This window comes from Pleurodeles waltl, chromosome 10, assembly GCF_031143425.1.
Source record: "Pleurodeles waltl isolate 20211129_DDA chromosome 10, aPleWal1.hap1.20221129, whole genome shotgun sequence".
NCBI classification, from domain to species: Eukaryota; Metazoa; Chordata; class Amphibia; order Caudata; family Salamandridae; genus Pleurodeles; species Pleurodeles waltl.
This window is the reverse complement of record NC_090449.1, coordinates 365197732-365217160: the sequence shown is the minus strand read 5'-3', so window position 1 is coordinate 365217160 and position 19429 is coordinate 365197732. Positions and strand designations below refer to the sequence as shown.

The 19429-nt window shown below is 41.1% G+C and overlaps 1 protein-coding gene across 29 annotated transcripts in view; it reads right to left on the bottom strand.

Annotated features, from left to right (window-relative positions):
* Positions 1-2032: 2032 nt before the first annotated feature.
* The window catches only part of RBFOX1 (RNA binding fox-1 homolog 1), a 788453-nt gene continuing 771056 nt past the window's right edge, over positions 2033-19429 (bottom strand). For 6 of the 29 annotated variants that reach the window (XM_069210586.1, XM_069210585.1, XM_069210597.1 and 3 more), the window contains exon 13: positions 2033-4896. In XM_069210586.1, coding sequence (XP_069066687.1) covers positions 4774-4896 — 123 coding nt within the window. In that variant the 3' untranslated portion in view covers positions 2033-4773. Of the gene's footprint in view, positions 4897-4932; positions 5328-19429 lie in introns of those variants that run through there. The other 23 variants (XM_069210589.1, XM_069210588.1, XM_069210607.1 and 20 more) reach the window with 12 other exon arrangements.

The following is a 19429-nucleotide window of genomic DNA, read 5'->3' as shown; positions in this document are numbered from 1 at the left end:
GAGTGGAGTATTATAGACATTATAGACTGTGGTAGCACCCGCTGATCAAACAAGCCTTCAGCATCTTTGTGGATATATAACCATATGCATACACTAATATGAATATATTAGTTGTTAATAAAAGCATGCATGGTAAAGACTGAAAGACCTAAAATGATGTAATTCAGCACGTTGTAAAGGTCAATGAATTTATTACCTTCATGGTAAAGATATGTATTCTAAATGCATGCATGCTAACAACTAACATTGGATTACAACAGATCACTACAAAGATGGTGCGCAGGTGGATCTAAACGAGAGATTCCCAACAAATGCACAGGTGTAAATCTCAGAATACCTCCCTCCAATTCATGACATAATTATTGGAACCAGAGGTTTATAAAAAGGTGAGTGTGAAATTTAAACAGATTTCAAAATGTGTATGCCTGCATATTCCAACAAAACATTCCAACCAAGAGGAGCGATTCAGATTTAAACAGGTGATTATTGGAAGTGCTGATATTTGAATCTAAATAGGACTCTCCATGAATGGAGGTTGGGTGGGATAATTGAAGCTCCTCTCACCAAACAAGAGATGGTAAAGAAGTTATTGAATGTCCCCACCAAAGTTGACAAGTGTGGAATTGAAAATTAGAATCCTTTTTGGATTTTGATCCAAAATTATGGGTACAACCCTAGAAGCCCAAAAACAAAGTTGTGAAGCTTAAGTTTTAACTCTTGTCAGGTTCAGCCCAACTGTTGCCAAGGTATAGTTATGAAAATCCAAATGTTAATCACTTTGGAAGCTTTGAAAAGTGATTTAGAATCAGTGGTGGTCTTTTTTATCATAATGCTACAACCCTCATTAGAGGCACCTCATTCATTGTGAATTGAAAATTATTGGCAGCAATCTTTAGAAACAATTCAGATTATTTTATATTTTATATATTGGTGCAAAATAAACATTATGTGGCAGTTTGGGATCATTGACAAGCCTACTATATGTCAACAAATCAGTACCCTCTCACAGGTGTCAGCTCAAGCTTTCATTTATTGCTCACCAAAATGTAGTTGCATTGCACTATATTGTGGTTGTTAATTTGACAATCATTAACATCACATTCACCACTTTGCTTAAAACCACTTCATCAAGGTAAGTATATGCGCACCATTCTTACCTCAACATCTACTTACATAGACTTATCTTGCGATTAGTGTCTACTGAATGCAATATTTTTGTGATTATATTGCTAAAGTAACAAACTTCATAAAAAGTTAAAAAATTATTTTATATTTCACCACGAAGCCTGTAGGATGTCCCAGATCAGGTTTAATTAAAAGTCTAACATAGCAGTACAAATAACCATCTACTGGGAAGCTTCTGTTGGAGCTTTCAGCATGTTAGACTCCACAGGTGATCAAACATTGCATTGTGAACACCTCTAACGGGCATTTTAGTTCCAAAACCAATTTCAGCCCTCAAATTTCTCAGTACCTATGCCAGTTTGTGTCTCATGTGCTTGAAGAATTTAACAACTGGAGCACTGAACCCATAAAGCAATCTCTCTGCCACAGCACAAAGAAAGGACGTTTAATGTTAATGGTTTGCAGTCAATAAACACTTGCAATTGTCAAGACCTACTCATTCAGTGGAAAATATGCACCCTGTATCTTGGTGATCAACAACTCTAGATCTTTGCAGGTGTGGATCATCCCTACATCAGAGGATGAACCCAATCATTTCAGAGCACACTTCTTAGTGTAGGCTAAAAATTTGCTTTCAGAGCTTTTCAACAAACAAGTCATAGTGACTTTCATTACCTGTGTTGAGAATAAGCATGTTGCCTGTCTTGCAATGATGAATGAAATGAGCAACGGCACAAATTCACTCTCCTGTAATTTCCTTCCATTGGTGTTGACACTTATGCAAGCCTGGAGAATGTGAACAGTGAGACTGGCCATGAGGTATGTTTAAAGTACGTCTTTGAAACCATTAACAATATTAAGTGAATCAACAGACACAACTTGGAAAGGAATAAAAAGCCACTCTCAATTTGTTGTATTTGTATCTTTTCAGACTAAGCTTTTATTTTTAATATTACAAACCATTTTTTCTTTATTCACAAACCACTGTAGTGATATAAACACTAATCTCTAAAGACAGATATACACATTTTCTGGGTTTGCAGATTTCTTTTTTAACTGTTTAAGTCACTATATTCCACACATGGTATGTATACTTTTTCATCATAATTGATAGCATCAGTAGTTATTTATATAAGTGAAAACATTCCCAATATATATATTGTAAAAAACAAATCCAAACCCTTCTTTACATGAGTATTTCAGACATACATTTTAAAATGACCCATTGAAGTGTTGCAGGAGGCTGCCCACACAGAACAATGTTCTAAAATCTGTTTGCAACCTCATCCACTTTCTTTAGACCTCCACTGGATCAAGGTGTTTGACACATCACATCAATGGAAATTAACACAACTGCAAATATATCTGTACTTCCAAGTGTGGTTTTTTGACAAATGAATGTAAAAAGAAAAAGAAAGTCTCCCTTTTGTTGTTATTGACATCGCATGATTCATGATTAAAACTATTTGCTTTGCCTCAGTGTTGAAGTTCATTTAAATAATATATTATCTCATTTTATCTTTATAATAGTCTTTGTTTTCCAGGTTTCATTTAATCTAAATGCTTTATCTTAAAAATATGTGTTCATCAGTTTTCCAATATAATCACATTACAATAAACAGTGTATCATATATTTCTATAAATATGTAAATATTCATGTATATATTAATATAGATACACACATAGATACATATTTTAGTTGGCTTTCAGGAGAAGAAAATGACAATATGAAAATCAACATTTTGATCATTCTCTCCCCAGTGGAAAATAATTCTAATACTTGATAGTGACCATTTCTGCTATTTTGATATGCTTTCCTTTCTTCTCCAAATGCTCAAGATAACACCATTTTTTCCTGATATAAATGCTCCAAATACTTTTGAAACTTTATTGATGGCATTGTTCAAGTGATCATACTGAGTTCATGCAGATATGATGACAGAGATAAAGCCAGATCACAAACACTTTTGTTTAAAGCACAGATTTTATAGCAAGGTGGCAGGTTCACAGCAGTGAGTTGATTTTACTAAGGAGCGTGCCGAGAAGGGTCACGCGTAGTACACATGAGTATAAATAATTGCTGCCAAAAAAATGTGGCGTATAGTCATCTGCCACTATTTTTTTTTCTTTATTTAAAATACAAAAAAACATGAAGACCCATGACAAACACCCCAATGCGGGTTAACTTGTAAACAGGACAACATGGAAAGAGTCTGAACACATGTCATGACAAACTGCAATTTTTCAACCAGGCCTCAATCCACCATCTTGCCGTCTTCCATTGCTCTGCACATGTGCCAGCTGAGCGACTCAGTCCAACGGCCCTCACCAATTTAAGCTCTGTGAAGTGAAAGGCTATGTTTAGGGAGAGTTCAAAAACTTTTTGGGACCCACAATTTAACCAGAAAAGCCTTGCATGAAAAATGACTTAAGGGAGGTGGTGGTGGTACTTATGGTACGGGTGAGAGGTGTGGGGAAAGCTGTGTCACATTGAAAAATTGCAGATTGTTTACAGGATGCAGTCATGTTTTAAAAAGTACTAAGCAGATGAAAATACTCAATGATTGTGATACTTTTAAAATGCTTCTATAAATCTGAATATATTTATCATATGACTCCATAAAAATTATACGTTTGTCTCTAACAGTTGGTCTACATTTCTAAATCTAAAGCATTGTAGGCTGTGTATGTCCTAGTACTTTACTATTGCGCTGCACAGATGTACGTATTAATACAGTATCTTTTTTTAATTGGTACAAAGAATTGAAGTTTTATTACTTTGTTTTATTTCTATTTCAAAAAAAGGAAAAAATAGAAACAGTGCTTGTTATTCACCTTTTTTGTATTAATGTTTCCCCTCCCACATTATAAAAGTTAGCAGTGATATCAATAATTTATTATACTGGACGAACTATAAAAAGAATGACTATTAATGACTTAATATACAGTCTTTGCCTTGTTACCTATTTAAAAATCTGAATACTGCCTGATGGAATGCCTTCATGAGGTGCCTTATGGTAGGTCTTTAAAAGAGACTGTATATACAAAGTATTGGAAGAACCCAAGCCTTGCACCCACCACACAACCTTAACAGAACCTTTGGCTTTGAACAATCACTAACTCATTTAAGACAACTGATACATGGACATTGGTGCAGTGGTGCCCCCTTCTATATGTTTATGTTATTATTTTCTCAGGCATGGACCATTCTTTGTGCCCATGTCCAATAACTCAAAGGGAAATGCAGATGTGAAAGAAATGACTACTATAGTCACTTACACTCTTACAAAATATGATATCCCCATAGCTTAATATTCAGCATATAATATTAATTTACATGATATAGCACTCTTGATTGTGGCCCTAAAACTGTTTTTATTCATATCTAGCAGCTTTCTAGATCAACCACAAAAACTTCTACAGCCAACAATCAAACTACGTAATCTTCAGAAATTAAAGACCCACAATATTAAAATACACAGAACAAAGTATCTGAGGTATAGGATAAAAAATGTAAATTTTTCCTCTTTTTGTGTTTTATTATATAGAGTTGCTAAAATGATGCACTACCGCATGTATTGCAATACCCAGGCCTCGGAAAGCTTCTCTTTTTTCCCCACACAGGAAGGATTTTTATGGGTTTGTCATTTAGTATGGAGCAAAACGGCTGTATCCCCCTCGGTATATACTAGCCTGTAATGAAGAAAGAACGAGACCGACATCATCAGCATGGCTCCTAGTCTTGGCATCAGTCAAGGGTGCAAAAGCATTCTGAAACAAAGCAATTTGATGGGTTGTTTTTTTAAAGTAACTTGTTTTAACAAAATGGATTTGCAGTTTAAATCAGCTAAATCTACTGTTTCCCACAAAAGAAACATCCCCAGCATAGACGAGCAAATATTAGGAACCCAACAGCTGCAGTGCCAATTTTCTAACAAGTATTAGGAGTAATGCAGAAAGTCTCAGTCTTTTTTCTCTTTTACTTCAAAGAGAATTCTTCACTGTTTTTGTCTCTGTCTTTTATGCAATATCAAATGAATTGTGTGTTGGTAGGAGTCTGCTCCTGAATGAATTACTTCATGGTGGCAAAATTCTGCCTCCAAAACATATGCCGCTTAAGCCCACGCTTTCCCATCTGTGGTGTTCTAGCGCATGAATTGGCCATGAGAAGTCCCATCTGAAAGGTCTACTGAAGCATGCATCTGATTAGAAAAATAAGGTGAGTGGTTAGATTGTTAAAACTGGAGTAGGAAATCAGCTCACTAATAAGGCATTCAAATGCAAAGATCACAGTTATAATTGAACTAAAATTCAAAACGTTTTAATGAGGTTTAGCATATGTTAGTAATAACAATGAAGGTAATCATTTTGAGGCAAGGGACCCATGGGCCTAAGACATGCATATTCACACTTTCATGACCCTGTTTTCTTGGTGCTGTGAGGACTACTACTGAGTTAATTTGTAACGGCATATGTTTTTAAATAAACTTTGTGATTGTTGGATTTCTGAGATGCTGCTCAATTACCCCATTCTTTGAGCACAATGTGTATCCCTGTAAGAGAAACTCACAAGAATTCTTAAATGTTCTCCAGCAAATAAGAAAAATGTGGGGCTCTTGGTTCAAAATTGAGGAACTTTATGGAACTGCTATGTTTCTACTGCATGTTTCCAGATTTGGTAATTTAATAGTGTCGCTATTGTGTTTATGAAATGTTCATCAATTTGTGTAAGAAGTTATATAATGAGAACCTCCAATGGATGACAAGTAAGTGTTTTTTTGCCAGTAAAGGATATTATGTTCATGTTCCTGGTTAAACGTGCCCTGTGTACATGTTTAATCCAGCTGTGGGGCAAATACTATAATCAAGGCATTTAAGTACTGCAGCCTTTACTGTCAGATCAGAAAGAATGGCATACATGAAGGACAAACTAAGTCTCTGTGTGCAGCAGTTCCTCTCACATCTCATCTAGAACAAATTAAAAACAACTCTTTGTTTAGTGTAGTTATTTGGTGTTTTTTTGGTTTTATTGATGGTATTGTTCTTCAAGGAAGACTAGTTAAATGTGCCATCAACTAATATTTGTGGTCTGGTACTAAACCATAAGGGAAACAGGTACATCATTGAATGTATCCATTTCCTATCACCTCAAGTGCTCAATGAATTTTTTTGTGGGTAAATATTAAAACTTGAATAATTATATTTTAAAACTTAACTTAGTAAATAATTATCGTTCTCCAGGAGACATTCTACACATGCCCTGTCCAATGGCTTGCAGGAAGTCAGAAACTTGAATCCCAACATTAACTTGTGACTCATGATAACCTACAAATGACAGATTTTTTAAGTCAGAAGAAGAGGCACAGCTATCACAATGCAGCAGATGCAGAAGCACCAGGGTCCAGAGTAATGATGTACTTAATGGACTGATATGGTGGCTTACTCTCAACTACAGAATGTGGGGCACTTTTTAACACTGAATTGAAGCCCATGACATACCTGTTATATCAGTCTGTTTACTGTGGAACTTTCTAGCATTCTTCTAATTTAAGTTCATGCTGATACTACCTGGTCAAGAGAATCTTATCTCAAAGTAGACATCCTGAAAAATATGATAGGTCTTGCAATTCTTAGCTCTGAAAAGTCATTTTGAAGTTGTGTGTAATTTAGGAAAATGCGATTTCCCATAAATGTATATATATGTATATGTTAATGAGAACAATGCGTACCTACAAACTGAAACAACTTGAGAAAGACAGAAAGTTGAAATGCATAGTGGTGTTTGTAATGCTGCTCTTTGAATAAATGGAATTTGCCAAATGAAAGCCTCCGGGAGTGCAGCACATTTTGTTTGGAATATTTTGCGAGGGTCGTGGTCTTAACCCTATGCTGGCACCGGCAGTCAGAGTGCTCCACTTTTTAGACCATCTTGCTGGGATTTGAAATACCGTGGAAGCACCCGGTTTTGTGATATGGAAACATCATGAATGGACACAGGTGAGGAAATATTAATTTCCTTCATGTGTACAGTACACTTGAAGACGGATTCATATATGGAACTTCTGTTTCCCTGCATGCAAATATGCGTGCATACAAACATTTCTCCCTCAAGATGGGAGTTGCTATTTAAAGCAGCTCCCTGCTTGCCGGAGCCATACCACCCTAGGTCCTGGGGCCAAAATCGGCATAGGGAGGAGGTAATGATATGGCCCTCTCTTTTGGAAAAGTATTGGGACCCAGGGAGGTGGTGGTCCCCAGGGCCTGTGGTGGTCATTTGTGGCCCCCCTTAGAAATATTTTTTAAAGTATCCCTGGGGAGGTGGTGGTTCCTGTGGCCATGGGGTTCCTCACAGCCCCCCCACTTACTTATAAAATATAGTCCTGGGGAGGTGGTGGTGGCCAGGGCCCGGCAGGTTCATGCAGCCCTCCATATATTCTTTAAATTTTGTCCTGGGGCGGTGGTGGTCCCCAGGATAAGGGGGATTCTGTGGGTCCCCCCTACTTTTTTTAATATGAAGCCCCAGGAAGGTGGTGGTCCCTGGGGCCCAGGGATGTGTGTGGCCTCCCATATATTGTTTTTACTGTAGTCCCAGGGAGATGGTGGTACGGAAACTGGGGGGTAGTCTGTGCAGGCCCCCCTAAGTTTTTTCATTATGTCACCCCGGGGAGGTAGTGGTCCCCATGTCAGGGGGACCCATGCGGTCCCATTTAATATAAATTTAATATTGCCACCATTGACTGCCTGTGGTACGGGGTTTTGAGATTAAACAAGGTTGACCGGAGAACCTGGGTGGTTATAGGGGGTTGACCGCCCCTCTGGCCAAAGCCCACTATGCACAGCCAAAGGCTGTGTTTAAGGCCATCATTATGATCATGGCGGTTTGACCCGCAATGCCGGCAGTGCTCCCGCCGTCAGCAGCCTGGCGGCGGGTTGAAACACCATCCACCAGGATAGCTGCGCTACCCTGCGGATAATGTTTAATTTCCCACCAGCCTTTTCCTGGTGGGGTATCCCACCAGGAAAAGGCTGGCAGAGGGGGCATGGGCAGTGCAGGGGCCCCGGTGCAGAGCCCCGTCGTGCAGGTCACTGCCCACGACGGGTGCAGCTGTACCTGCTGCACAGAGGCATTAACAGCAGCTCCATGTGGAGCCGCCGTCAATGTCCCGGCCGAGCCTTTCTGTGAGCCTCACAGAAATGTTCATTATCTGGCTGGTGGGGTTCCGGGGTCGCTGGCGGTCAGTGTTTTGACCGCCAGCATGAACACGGTGGTTGTTTCTGCCGTGTTCATAGTGACCACCTAAGAGTGGTTGGGTAGTTATAGTCACATGCAGCTGAAGGCCGTGCATGGTTGGGTGGGGATGTCATGGGTTCCCAGCTGGTATCCCCACCCAGCTAACTTTTTTGGGAGCTAACTGTTTTACTGGGATAAAAATAAACTAGGTTATGTGAGGTATCAAATTAATCATGACATTGAATATGGTCTGATGTTCAGGTCAAAATTAAAGTCACTATTAATGCTTGGTCACTTTTAGAAAAGTCACCATTCTGTGCTCCCCTCATACAGTGGCCTCACAGAGGCTCACACCCACAGACAGCTTTATCATCACCTGGGGAGACATGTGAATATGTTCCAGGCTTGGGAGCAAAGGCAGTGCTGCAACAGCGAGGTGTCACCTCCTCTGCCAGGATGGCCACTCAGGGGATTAGCCCAGGGGTGTGCTTCAAAGGGAAAGCCTCCTTTGATGGGATGCCAGGCCCAACACCTCTGAGCAGGAGGCCTTTTGTCCAGGTAGACAGCATGGTGACCAGCAAAGAGGTAGGAAACTCACCACAAAACAGCTTTACCATGGGAGTGTTGACCCCAGGAAGCCATACCTCTAGGGTGAGCTACCTGGCTCCTCATGACCGAGGAAGGGTCATGCCATCTTGAAGGGGCAAGAATGTGGCATTGTGGGATGCCACACATCACAGGAACTTCATCACTAGGTAGGAGGGGACCCAGTAATGAATTGGCTAGTGATCACATGGTCCCCTCAGGGCATGTTCCTGGGATAAATACAGCACCTCTGGCATGTTGAACCTCAGCACTCCCTCGATCTGGAAAAAGGATGAGAGGAAGACCACTTGTACTGGCTCTGGCCAACATCGTAAGGAACCATGGGCTGAACTTCATCTCCTATGCAGATAACACCCAGCACGTCCTGTTGCTCTCCAAAGACCTCTCCAAAAACTTCCACCTGTGCATGACCAGATTTGCAACTGGATGCAAGAGAACTGCATCAAACTTCATGCAGACAAGACAAAGTAATATTGTTTGGGAACACCACCAGGCCGTGGGATGACACCTGGGGGCCTGCCAACCTGGGACCCCCACAGACCAACCCGGAACCTCATCATTATTCTGGACAGCAAACTCACCATGACAAACCAGATCAATGCAGTCTTCACCTCTCCTTCCTCACCATCTGAATGCTCTTCAAAATCTTGAAGTGGCTCCATGTATCCACTAGATGCACGGTCACCCAGGCTCTTGTCACCAGCAACGTGGACTATGGCAATGCTCTCTATGCCGGATTCTACTCACACCTCTTGAAGATATTTCGGAGAACCCAGAATTTGGTGGCCAGACTCATCCTCATCCCTCCCAAATGGACCCATATCACCTCCACCGAAGGAACTCCACTGGCTCCCTATACACAGAGAATCCAAATCAAGATGCTTAGGCTGGTCTACAAAGCCCTGCACAACCATGGACCAGCATACATCAATAACCACCTGAACTTCCACTGACCCTCCAGACACCTTCACTCCACCTCGCTCTCCTTTGCCACACCCTTGCATTCACCGCAGCAACATTGATGGTCAATCTTTCTCCTACCTCAAAACAAAATACTGAAATAGCCACCACATCCACCTGCAGACACCCTCCTCCCTTCAGGAAATCAGAATGGGGCTGAAGACTTGACTCTTCAACACAGACCCCAAGCAGACAGGACCTAGAGCCTGGATATTCATCGGGGTGATTAGTGCACTTTACAAATCTGGATGAATGATTGATTGACAAATGGAGACTGCTATGCAGGAGTGCCTGCACCTGCTGCAGTTTGGGCTAGTTGAGTTTGGACCCTGTTCTGCATTCCTAACTCAGGGAAAAACTGAACCCCAGACCCAGACCAAAGCAGAGACTCCAAGGGTCAATTGGATGGCCCCTCAGGACATCACTGGGTACATTAAAGTGGCAGGAACCCAAGTTGCCTCTCTGGTAGCCAACACAGAAGTCTTGCCACTACCAGATGCCGGGGACCCTCAAGGACAATTCAAAGATAGCCAAAAGGTGCACTCATGAGTGATGGTTGTGACTAGATAGGGACACCAGTCTCCATCAAATATTTGCACTGTGACCACAGTATAGACAAAGCACAAGGTCTGCATCGGCAGCCCTTGGAACGCTGCAAAGAGGACCATGAACTCCATGATCAGAGCCACCCACTTGTCTGTGGAAGGAGGACTCAACTGGACTTCACCCCAGTTGACTGCACAGCATCCGGAGCAACCTTGAGCATCTTTGAGCCTGTATCCCTCAGCATCAGGACCACCCCATTATCATCCATACCGGTCATCCTGTAAAGTTTGCATCTTGCTCTGAACATGCTCTAGTGCCAAGATAACTGTCCAATTCAGGCTGTAGTTGCTGAACTAACTTTTCCAAACTTTTCTAAAGTTTCCAAAGTTTTTATTGACCAATGCTTGATTGCAGTTGATGCTAAAGTTATTTGTTCCTTTAAAAATCTATATCTCCGGAACCCTGTGGTGGCTTTTGATAATCATGATCTCTAAAGATACATAAAAATCTCATCAATTTTTTTAACCTGGTGTCTTGTTTCTTTCATGTTGAGTGACTTTATTTTGTTGTTTGGTGTTGTTAAATGCTTTAGACATCATTTCTTTGCTAAGCCTTGCTGCTCGCACCCACAACTACGGAGGGTTGTGCTTAAGGTTGAGTAAGTGTAGCTGACTGAACCCAAGATAGTATTTTTAAGCCTGACCATATAGAATGCCTGAAATACTCACAGCAATTGACTAGGATCCTAAAATTCTACTTTTGTAAATTGAGATAAAAAATAAAACCCAATATGTTTATAACGGTCACAAAACATAAAGAATATTACTTTTTCTGACTATTTCCTATGTATTGCACTCTGACAACAAATGTTCTATGCTGTGCAGTGTACAACTTCAAACAAGTACAATTTGAAATGTAAATTTAATGTAATAGCACCACTGGTCAAGACAGGACTCTCGTGGGTTAGTATTGATTTAGAGGCAAAAACAAAGCCTTTGAGGTAGTCAGTGGCCCTAATACTTCATTTTTTAAAGAGTAAGTGGGAAATTCCTCTTCAAACCAACATTTTTAACCATGTATGAAAGGCTATCAATTCATACAATGTGCTTCCTAAGAAGAGGTTCTGCTATAGACATTAGTGTTGGAATCCGATGTAATTTCACGGTTAGCACTTCCCAAAGTGAATATGAGTAGGAGATAGTTTTGATTAATGGTTTTGGTACAAGAGAGTAGTCTCTTATCATTATTGATTATTGCCCTACACACAGGGTCTAATTATGCCACATTATGACCCTGGCGGTCGGACTGCCAGGGGACCACCGTCCGTGCCACGAACATGGTTCCCAAAGGGCCAACGGCGGTCTGACTCATGCTCAGCCGTAGCGGTGCTGAGTTCAGCACCCCCATGCTGAGCAAGAGTCCCCTTTCTGCCAGCCTATCCATGGTGGTTCAACTGCCATGGAAAGGCTGGAGGAAAGGCTGTGCTTGCAGACAGTGTGCATTCTGAGGGTGCTGGTGTGCTAGGGTATTGGTATTCTTTAAGGGAGCAGAGATCAATACCGTAGCACTGCTCCCGCTGGGCTGACTGGTGGAAACATTGCAGTACAATGTTCCCACTGGTCAGACCGGTGGGAACATCGTAATACAGCAGGGGGTGATAATGAGCCAACAGTGTACTATAACATGGCAAAGTCATGTTAAGTCAAAGAAAACTCATGACCAAACGGTGAAAATGAAAGTCTTGCAAAAAGCAAAGTTGAAATTCCAATTTTCACACAAATGTCACTTGAAGATAATGCATAAAAGCCAAAATTCTTACAATAATTTAATTTGTTTCAGCAAAGTTTATCCTACATTGTTCCCATTAAATAATGTATTTGTGTCACTTACGGTTTACTGGTAATAAATAATGAAGGAATTTGAACTATGTGTCATGATTTCTATGATAGTTCTATATTTCATATTACAATAAACTGACTTCAGTTCCTTAAATTAGGCCTTTCCTAATTTTCTTTCTGTTTGATGTCCATACCTAATCAATTTTTCAAACTCAAATGAAAGAATAAGGACATCCAAAAAGAAACAGCAACTTTTTATGTATTCCTCTTATAATAAGGCCACAGGCACCACTTTCTTGAAAATCGTTTGTAATTATAAGAATAGCTTGTGAAATATTTCAAAAGAAAATCTTCAGAAATATCTCTGAGAGAAATGTGGATGATGACTAAGCAAATCACATTAATTTTGAGTAGAAGGTTGAGGGGCAAGAATGCTCAGTTCATTCCAGAATTGGATATTCTTTGTTATAGCCAGGGGATGTCTGCAAGTGACCTAATATGAGGTAGCTATGGCAACAAATTCCCACTTATTTGGGTTGCTTTACAACCTGGGTGATTTCACCAATATGTTGATATTTTTAGTAAGCATTCCATTAAACTTTGCATACATTAATTTGGAATTGTTTAATGGCTAGGCTGCCAATCAAAACTTATTACCAAGCTATACCCTGAAGTTTTTACTAAAGATTTTGTGGAAAATCTATAATTTTCCTTCATGAGGGTTAAAGGATACTTGCTATAACCTTTGTGATGGATCAGGATATGTAGTGGGTATAATATAACTTTCTCAACCCCGCTGATCTTCAATGTAATAACACCACTCATTTCTGTGCATTGAAATTTAAATTGAGAAAACACACATTTTACTAGGATTCTAGGTGAGTTTCCTGGGGCTGTAAGGTCAGGTTCTGTAAATTTCCGAGCTTGATTGGTACTGAGCTGTGTCCAAGAAATTTAATATATTTCAATTCATTTTCAAATATTCATTTGCATATTCCCCTCCGCTGACCTTTTCCATATTTCATATGCACTGTGATTTGCATTAGGCATGTAGCGCATTGTTTGCGGTGAGTCATTGCAAATACATGGTGAATTTGGAAAAAGCATAGCACAACAGTCTTGAAACCAAAATATCTCTTGTTTACAAATAAAGAAAAATGCCCAATTACTTTCCAGGTCTAGTCAGGTTTGAACAGATTCCATTAGATCAGGTAATAAGAGTCATGGATGGAGTAACATTAATGGAATAATAATGTAAGAATATGTTTTTCATAAATAGTGGACTTTGGGTACAAAACTGATTAAATTAACAATATATTGCCAAGTAAGTTTTTCTTCAATCAACATTTGTGTGTGAGACTTTTCCTCCTGAGCTTTCTTTTAAAACCTTGAAGGTGTCTAATTAGCAGTTCAGGTAACACCAAGGACTTTAGTTCAGTGTTAGATGCATTACTGGCAATGTTCAAACATCCAGGATAATGTAGGATAGTTTTATTTTCCATGATGGGAGAGGCTATTTTTAATACACCTTGACTCTAGCACATTCATTCTTTCACTAAACTATTTGTTGATTTACCATAGTCAGACTGACTCAACACCTTTAGGTTTTGACACCTAAAAATCCTTATATATATGCCTATAACTATGAGTCTAAATATGACTATGATAAGCATGGTTGTCACCTTCAGTTTTTCTGAATTTGACTTTTCTTCACATTGTGAATAATAGTGCAAGAGATTTCCAAAATAGCCTTGTATAGAAAATATGGTGAGGGAAATGTACCCGGTCTAAAATCATGGACATATTATTAAAAAACAATGGCCCTAATTAAGAAATTGGCGGTAAATGCCGCCTACCTCTGCGGCGACAGCCGCCAAAAACCGTCGCCGCGGCTAACATCCATCTGCCAAATTATGACCACAGCTGGATTTCCGCTACAAGAAGGGCAGAAATCCGGCTGTGGACATACTGGCGGATGGTGTTTAGTTGACACTGCTACCACCAGCAGCACCGCGCCAGTAGACCGCCACCAGCCATATCATGAAAAATAATGCGGCCTGGTGGTGTTCTGCTGGTGGGCGCTGCTGGTGGTAGCAGCGCCCCTTCCCGTTCCCTTCCGGAAGACCCCTGGATGCAGGTAAGTTGGGTTTCTGACAAAGGAGGAGGCCTGGGAGGTGTTTGTGTGTGTGTGGGGTTGTGTGCATGAATGTGTGAGTGTGTGCGTGAATGCGAATGTGTGTGTAGTGTTGTTTGCGAGTGTGTATGCATGTGTGAGAATGTGTGTATGAATGGAAATGTGAATGCGTGTCTGCGTGTAAGTGTGAATGTCTGTACGGATCTGTGCGAGAATGAATGGATGCATGCCTGTGTGAGTGAGTGTGTGTATGCATTGTGTGTGTCTGCAAGTGTGCATGAGGTGTGTGGGATCAGAAGGGGGGGTGTGGATGGAGGGGAGGGTGGGGCCATCTGGGGAGTGTTTGGGGGGTGAGCCTCCTACCAGTGACAGGGAAGGAATTCCCTGTCACTGGTAGGGCCTACCGCCATGGTTTCTGTGGGGTTGTGAACGCCACGAAAACCATGGTGGTAGGCAGGGTCATGCTGCCGCCGGCAGTACAATAGCAGCCGCCGGGCTGGAAATTCTTATCTCCAGCCCGGTGGCTGCTACCGCCATGGTGGTCGGAATGGTAAATTGGTGGGTTGGCTGCAGCCAACCCGCGAATGTCTTTAAGTGGCGGTATGTACCACCAGCCTATTGGTGGTACTACCGACACATTATCACCGACCGCCGGGGTCATAATGACCCCCAATATCTATTCCAGCACATCAATGCTGATGGTTCTATGACACAATATCAAAACCACAAATATTGTGATACAGAAATATTGTGTCAAAAATATCAATCACAAACATATAGTTTTGCTATAGATGTAATGGTAAGTACAAAAAATATCGAAAATAATACTGCTTAACATGTTTTTTGATATGTAGGTAAAAACAGTAAGGCCCCAGTTATGATATTGGTGGTCTGACTGTTGGACTGCCAATATAGCGGTCGGGAGGATGCTGGCAAGCTGGCGGCCTCCTGACAGCTGTATTAGGATGTTCCTGCAGGGTTGGACTCGGAGACAGTGCTGTGGTATTGGCTTCGGTTCTAAGGGAGAGCCAATGCCAATACCCCCGCATTGTTGGTGCCACCAACACAGTTGGAATGCACACTGTTGCCATTGCAGACAGTGCGCATTCCAACTCGGCTGGCCATGTTATGGGGATGGGCGTTGGAGGGGCCCCCCTGTAAACTCGTCTCTGCCTTTCCGCTGGCCTTTTCATAGCAGTGTCTCCCCATGAAAAGACTGGTGGAAAGGCAAGTCATGATAAGCACGGTGTGCTTGACAACGGCTTTCTGCACCACCGTAACCACAGGATCTATTACCCTGGTGGTTGCAGTGGTCTTGTGGCTGTCAGACCGCCAGCATTCAATTCTCGTGGTCGGACTGCCAAGGATGCAGCGATCATGCCGCCACTGTGCATACATGCTGTACTCGTAATCGGGCCCTAAATCTTAAATATTTTAACATGTAACGTTAGTAAAATGTAAATTTAATATGTTAAGTAATGTGTAAACATTTAAAAATATACACTTATTTAAACAAACACATGCATATATATATGTTCATATTTATATACACATATATCATGTAAACGTACTATAACAAATATGAATTTTAATTTATATTACAATTTTCTACTTTTTTAATTTATTAATATAACAAATGTATATATATATATATATTTACACAAACAGAAAAGATAAAAAATATAACAAATAAACTGAAAATAAATGTAAAATATTTCCAATTTAACTATACATAAAAATACATTTAACTAAAACATATTCAAAACTACATACATGTAGCAATTAAAACAGTATAAATTAAATACACAAACGCATAATATTAATATATATTTAAACAATATTAACAAAATTATTAAACTGTAGCAATAATAAATTTAATACTCCCACTCCAATCTGTACAACAATAGGGAAAGCATTGGACTCGGGGGGGGGGTAAAATGTGCAACAGTAGAGAAAACACTGGACACGGAAATATAATATTTACTATTCCCACTCCAGTGCATGCAACAGTAGGGAAAATATTGTACTCAGAAGAAGTAAAATGTACTATTCCCACTCCAGTTAGTGCAGCAATAGGGAACATGTTGGACTCATGAAGGGGTAACTTTACTATTCCCACTGTAATCTGTGCAACAGTAGGGTAAGCTTGGACACCAGATGGGTAAAATTTACTATTCACACTCCAGTAAGTGCAACAGTAGGGAAAACATTGGACTAAGGAGGAGTAAAATTTTCTATTCCCACTCCAGTGTATGCACCAGTAGGAAAAGGATTGGACTCAGGATGGGTAAAATGTACTATTCCCGCACCAGTCCGTGCAACAGTATAGAAAGCTTTAAACTCCAAGGAGTTAAAATTTACTATTTCCACCTCATTCACTGGTACAGTACAAAGAGAATACTTCACTTCAAACAAACAGCAAATTTTAACAACTCTTTTAAATATCCCAAAATATAAACTTCTAATTATAAAATTAAGGGCCTGATTATGACTCTGGCAGTCGGACCACCAGTCTGCCGCAGCCGCGGTTGTGAGAACGCTGCCAAGCCACTGGCATCCCGACCACTGCATTACGACATTCCAGCAGGGCTGGAGGTGTGTCAGCAGTGCAGTCAAGTTGGTGGCATGCTTTGGCTCAAGTAGAGAGCCTGAAGCTAATGCTGGCTACAATGCTGTACCTCCAGCAAGTTATGCGCACTGGCTCCATGCACCATATTGTGCATGAAAAACATTGTGTGCACTGAAATTGCAGGCATGGTAGGAACAACATGGCCCCAACCACTATCCACATGGGTTTATTTGCCCTGAGGCCCTTTTTTATGGCCCTTTACCTGTCTTTCTGCCAACATTTTCATGTCGGTATCCCCTCCATAAAAAGATTGGAGGAAAAGTAGATCATAATACACTTGGCTGTGTGTGAGAGAACAGGGCTGATTGCAGAGGCCCCCTAACTCTTTGCCCTGATTTTCCACTTTTTGCTGGTGTTTTCCTGACTCTGATGGTGCATTGGGTACTGCTACCCAGTCCCAGGGCCTGTGTTCTGTGTAAAATCAGTATGCAAATTAGGCTAATTATAATTGGCTAAGTCAACCTACTTATAAGTCCCTAGTATATGGTAGGGCATGGGGGTTTAGGGACCCCAGCATAGATAGTGCCCCCACAGGTGCACTGCTGACGTACCCAGTGTCATTTTAAAGGCAGGCCTGCCTTGCTGGCTGCTTTTAAATTAAAGTTACATGCAAATTCTACTTTGGAATTCAAAGTATTTCCAAAGTCTTAAACTACCTTATTTTTACATAAAAGTCACCCTAAGGTGTGCCCTCTGTGCCCTTAGGGCTGGGTGCCATGTAACTATAAACAGGGACCTTATAAAAATAGTTTTATAAGCCCTGGTGAGGTAAAACAGCCAAACGTGTTTTTCCCTCATTGTAGTGAATGGCCTCCATAGGCTAGAATGGGGAGACTTTATTTTAATTTTAAAAATCTCCTTAAGTAAGAGATACCAGAAGTTTGGTATCAAATTAATTGTTATAATAAATCCCACAAATTCTAGTTGTTGGATTTAATATAATTTGTTCAGGTAAAGAGTTTTAAACGTTACCTGAAAAGTTGCCAACTTCAGCCCTGCAGTGTTTTTGCTGTTGTTCTCTGATTGGCCAGCCTCTGGCAGCCTCAATGAGGTGTGAAGTGGCCTGGCTCAGTACAAACAGATGTGCCTGGAGGAGGAGATCTCCCCTCAGCAGATGGTGAAGCAGGAAGGGGGAGGGCTGCCAAACTGGTCTTCGAAGGCAGAGAAGGACATTTGGAGCAACCCAGCAACACCTTCATATCCTGCAAACTCAGACGATTAGGTGCCCCCTTGACTAGATTAGGAGAGGGCAGGAGAGGGGGCAGGAGAGGGGTGTGTTTAGCCACAGCAGTGGGTGGGCTCAGCCAGACATAACCTCCAAAAATCACTTTCAGCCATGATGGATTTTTGAGGAATGCTGCTCCCTGGGATTGATTTGTGCCACACTTCCCAGGAAGTGGTCATCGCTGGGGGAAGGTCCCTACTCCTGATTGGAGAACCAGGACCCCCCCTGTTTTTCACCCAGGAGCAGGGATAAAACTGGCAGACTTGCACCCACACCTCTGATCCCTATCAGATTCCAACAAGGAAGAACTACAGGAGAAGAAGGACTGCCCTGCTGGACCCCTGACCTGCACCTGGACACTGCACTCTGGAGGACTGCACCAGCTGCATACTAGGGCTTCACCACTAAAACGACTTTTTCTGTCTTCTACTGCTTCAAGAAGGGACTCCCTATTTGCTACAGGTACAAAGAAGCTGCACAGAGTCCCCTGCATCAAGTCCTGCAAGCAGAGCCCAGCTGACCAGCGTCCAGTGGCCATTTGAGGATTCTGAGCAGGTACATTCTGGGAATTGTAGCCCCAACTCCCAAGGAGCAACTCAGAGCTTCTGGAACCTTGGATCACATTGTGGACACATCAAGGACACAAAAAGGACCTCTGGAAGAAGATCCAGAAGTTTGGAGACATTTGAGCAACTCCATAAGTTGAAGAGGTGCATTGTGGGAGTGTAGTCCCAGACCCCAAGAGGCACACCAGAGCCTCTGAACCCTTGGCTGGTGCTGTGGACCACTTTCCTGAATCAAACACTTCTGAAAGTAAGTGTGACAGTGTTACCTCATGGGTGGCCTTAACTCTGGACTTTGTTCCTTTCCAGTGTGACCTTTTTTTTAACCCTTTGAGCGCTAGTTGCTTCTATGCGCTAGAAAGCAATAATTCTTTAAAAATTAATATCTCTGGTTCCCCTTAACCGATTGTATTCATTTTGGTGTCATTTTAAAGATAACAATTTCATCTATTTGAATAAAAGATTTTAGATTTTTAAACTGTTTCTAGTGTTTTATTTAATTACTGTTTTGAGATATTTGAATGCTTTACGCTTTGTCTCCTAAGTTAAGCCTTGTCGCTCGTTGCCAAGCT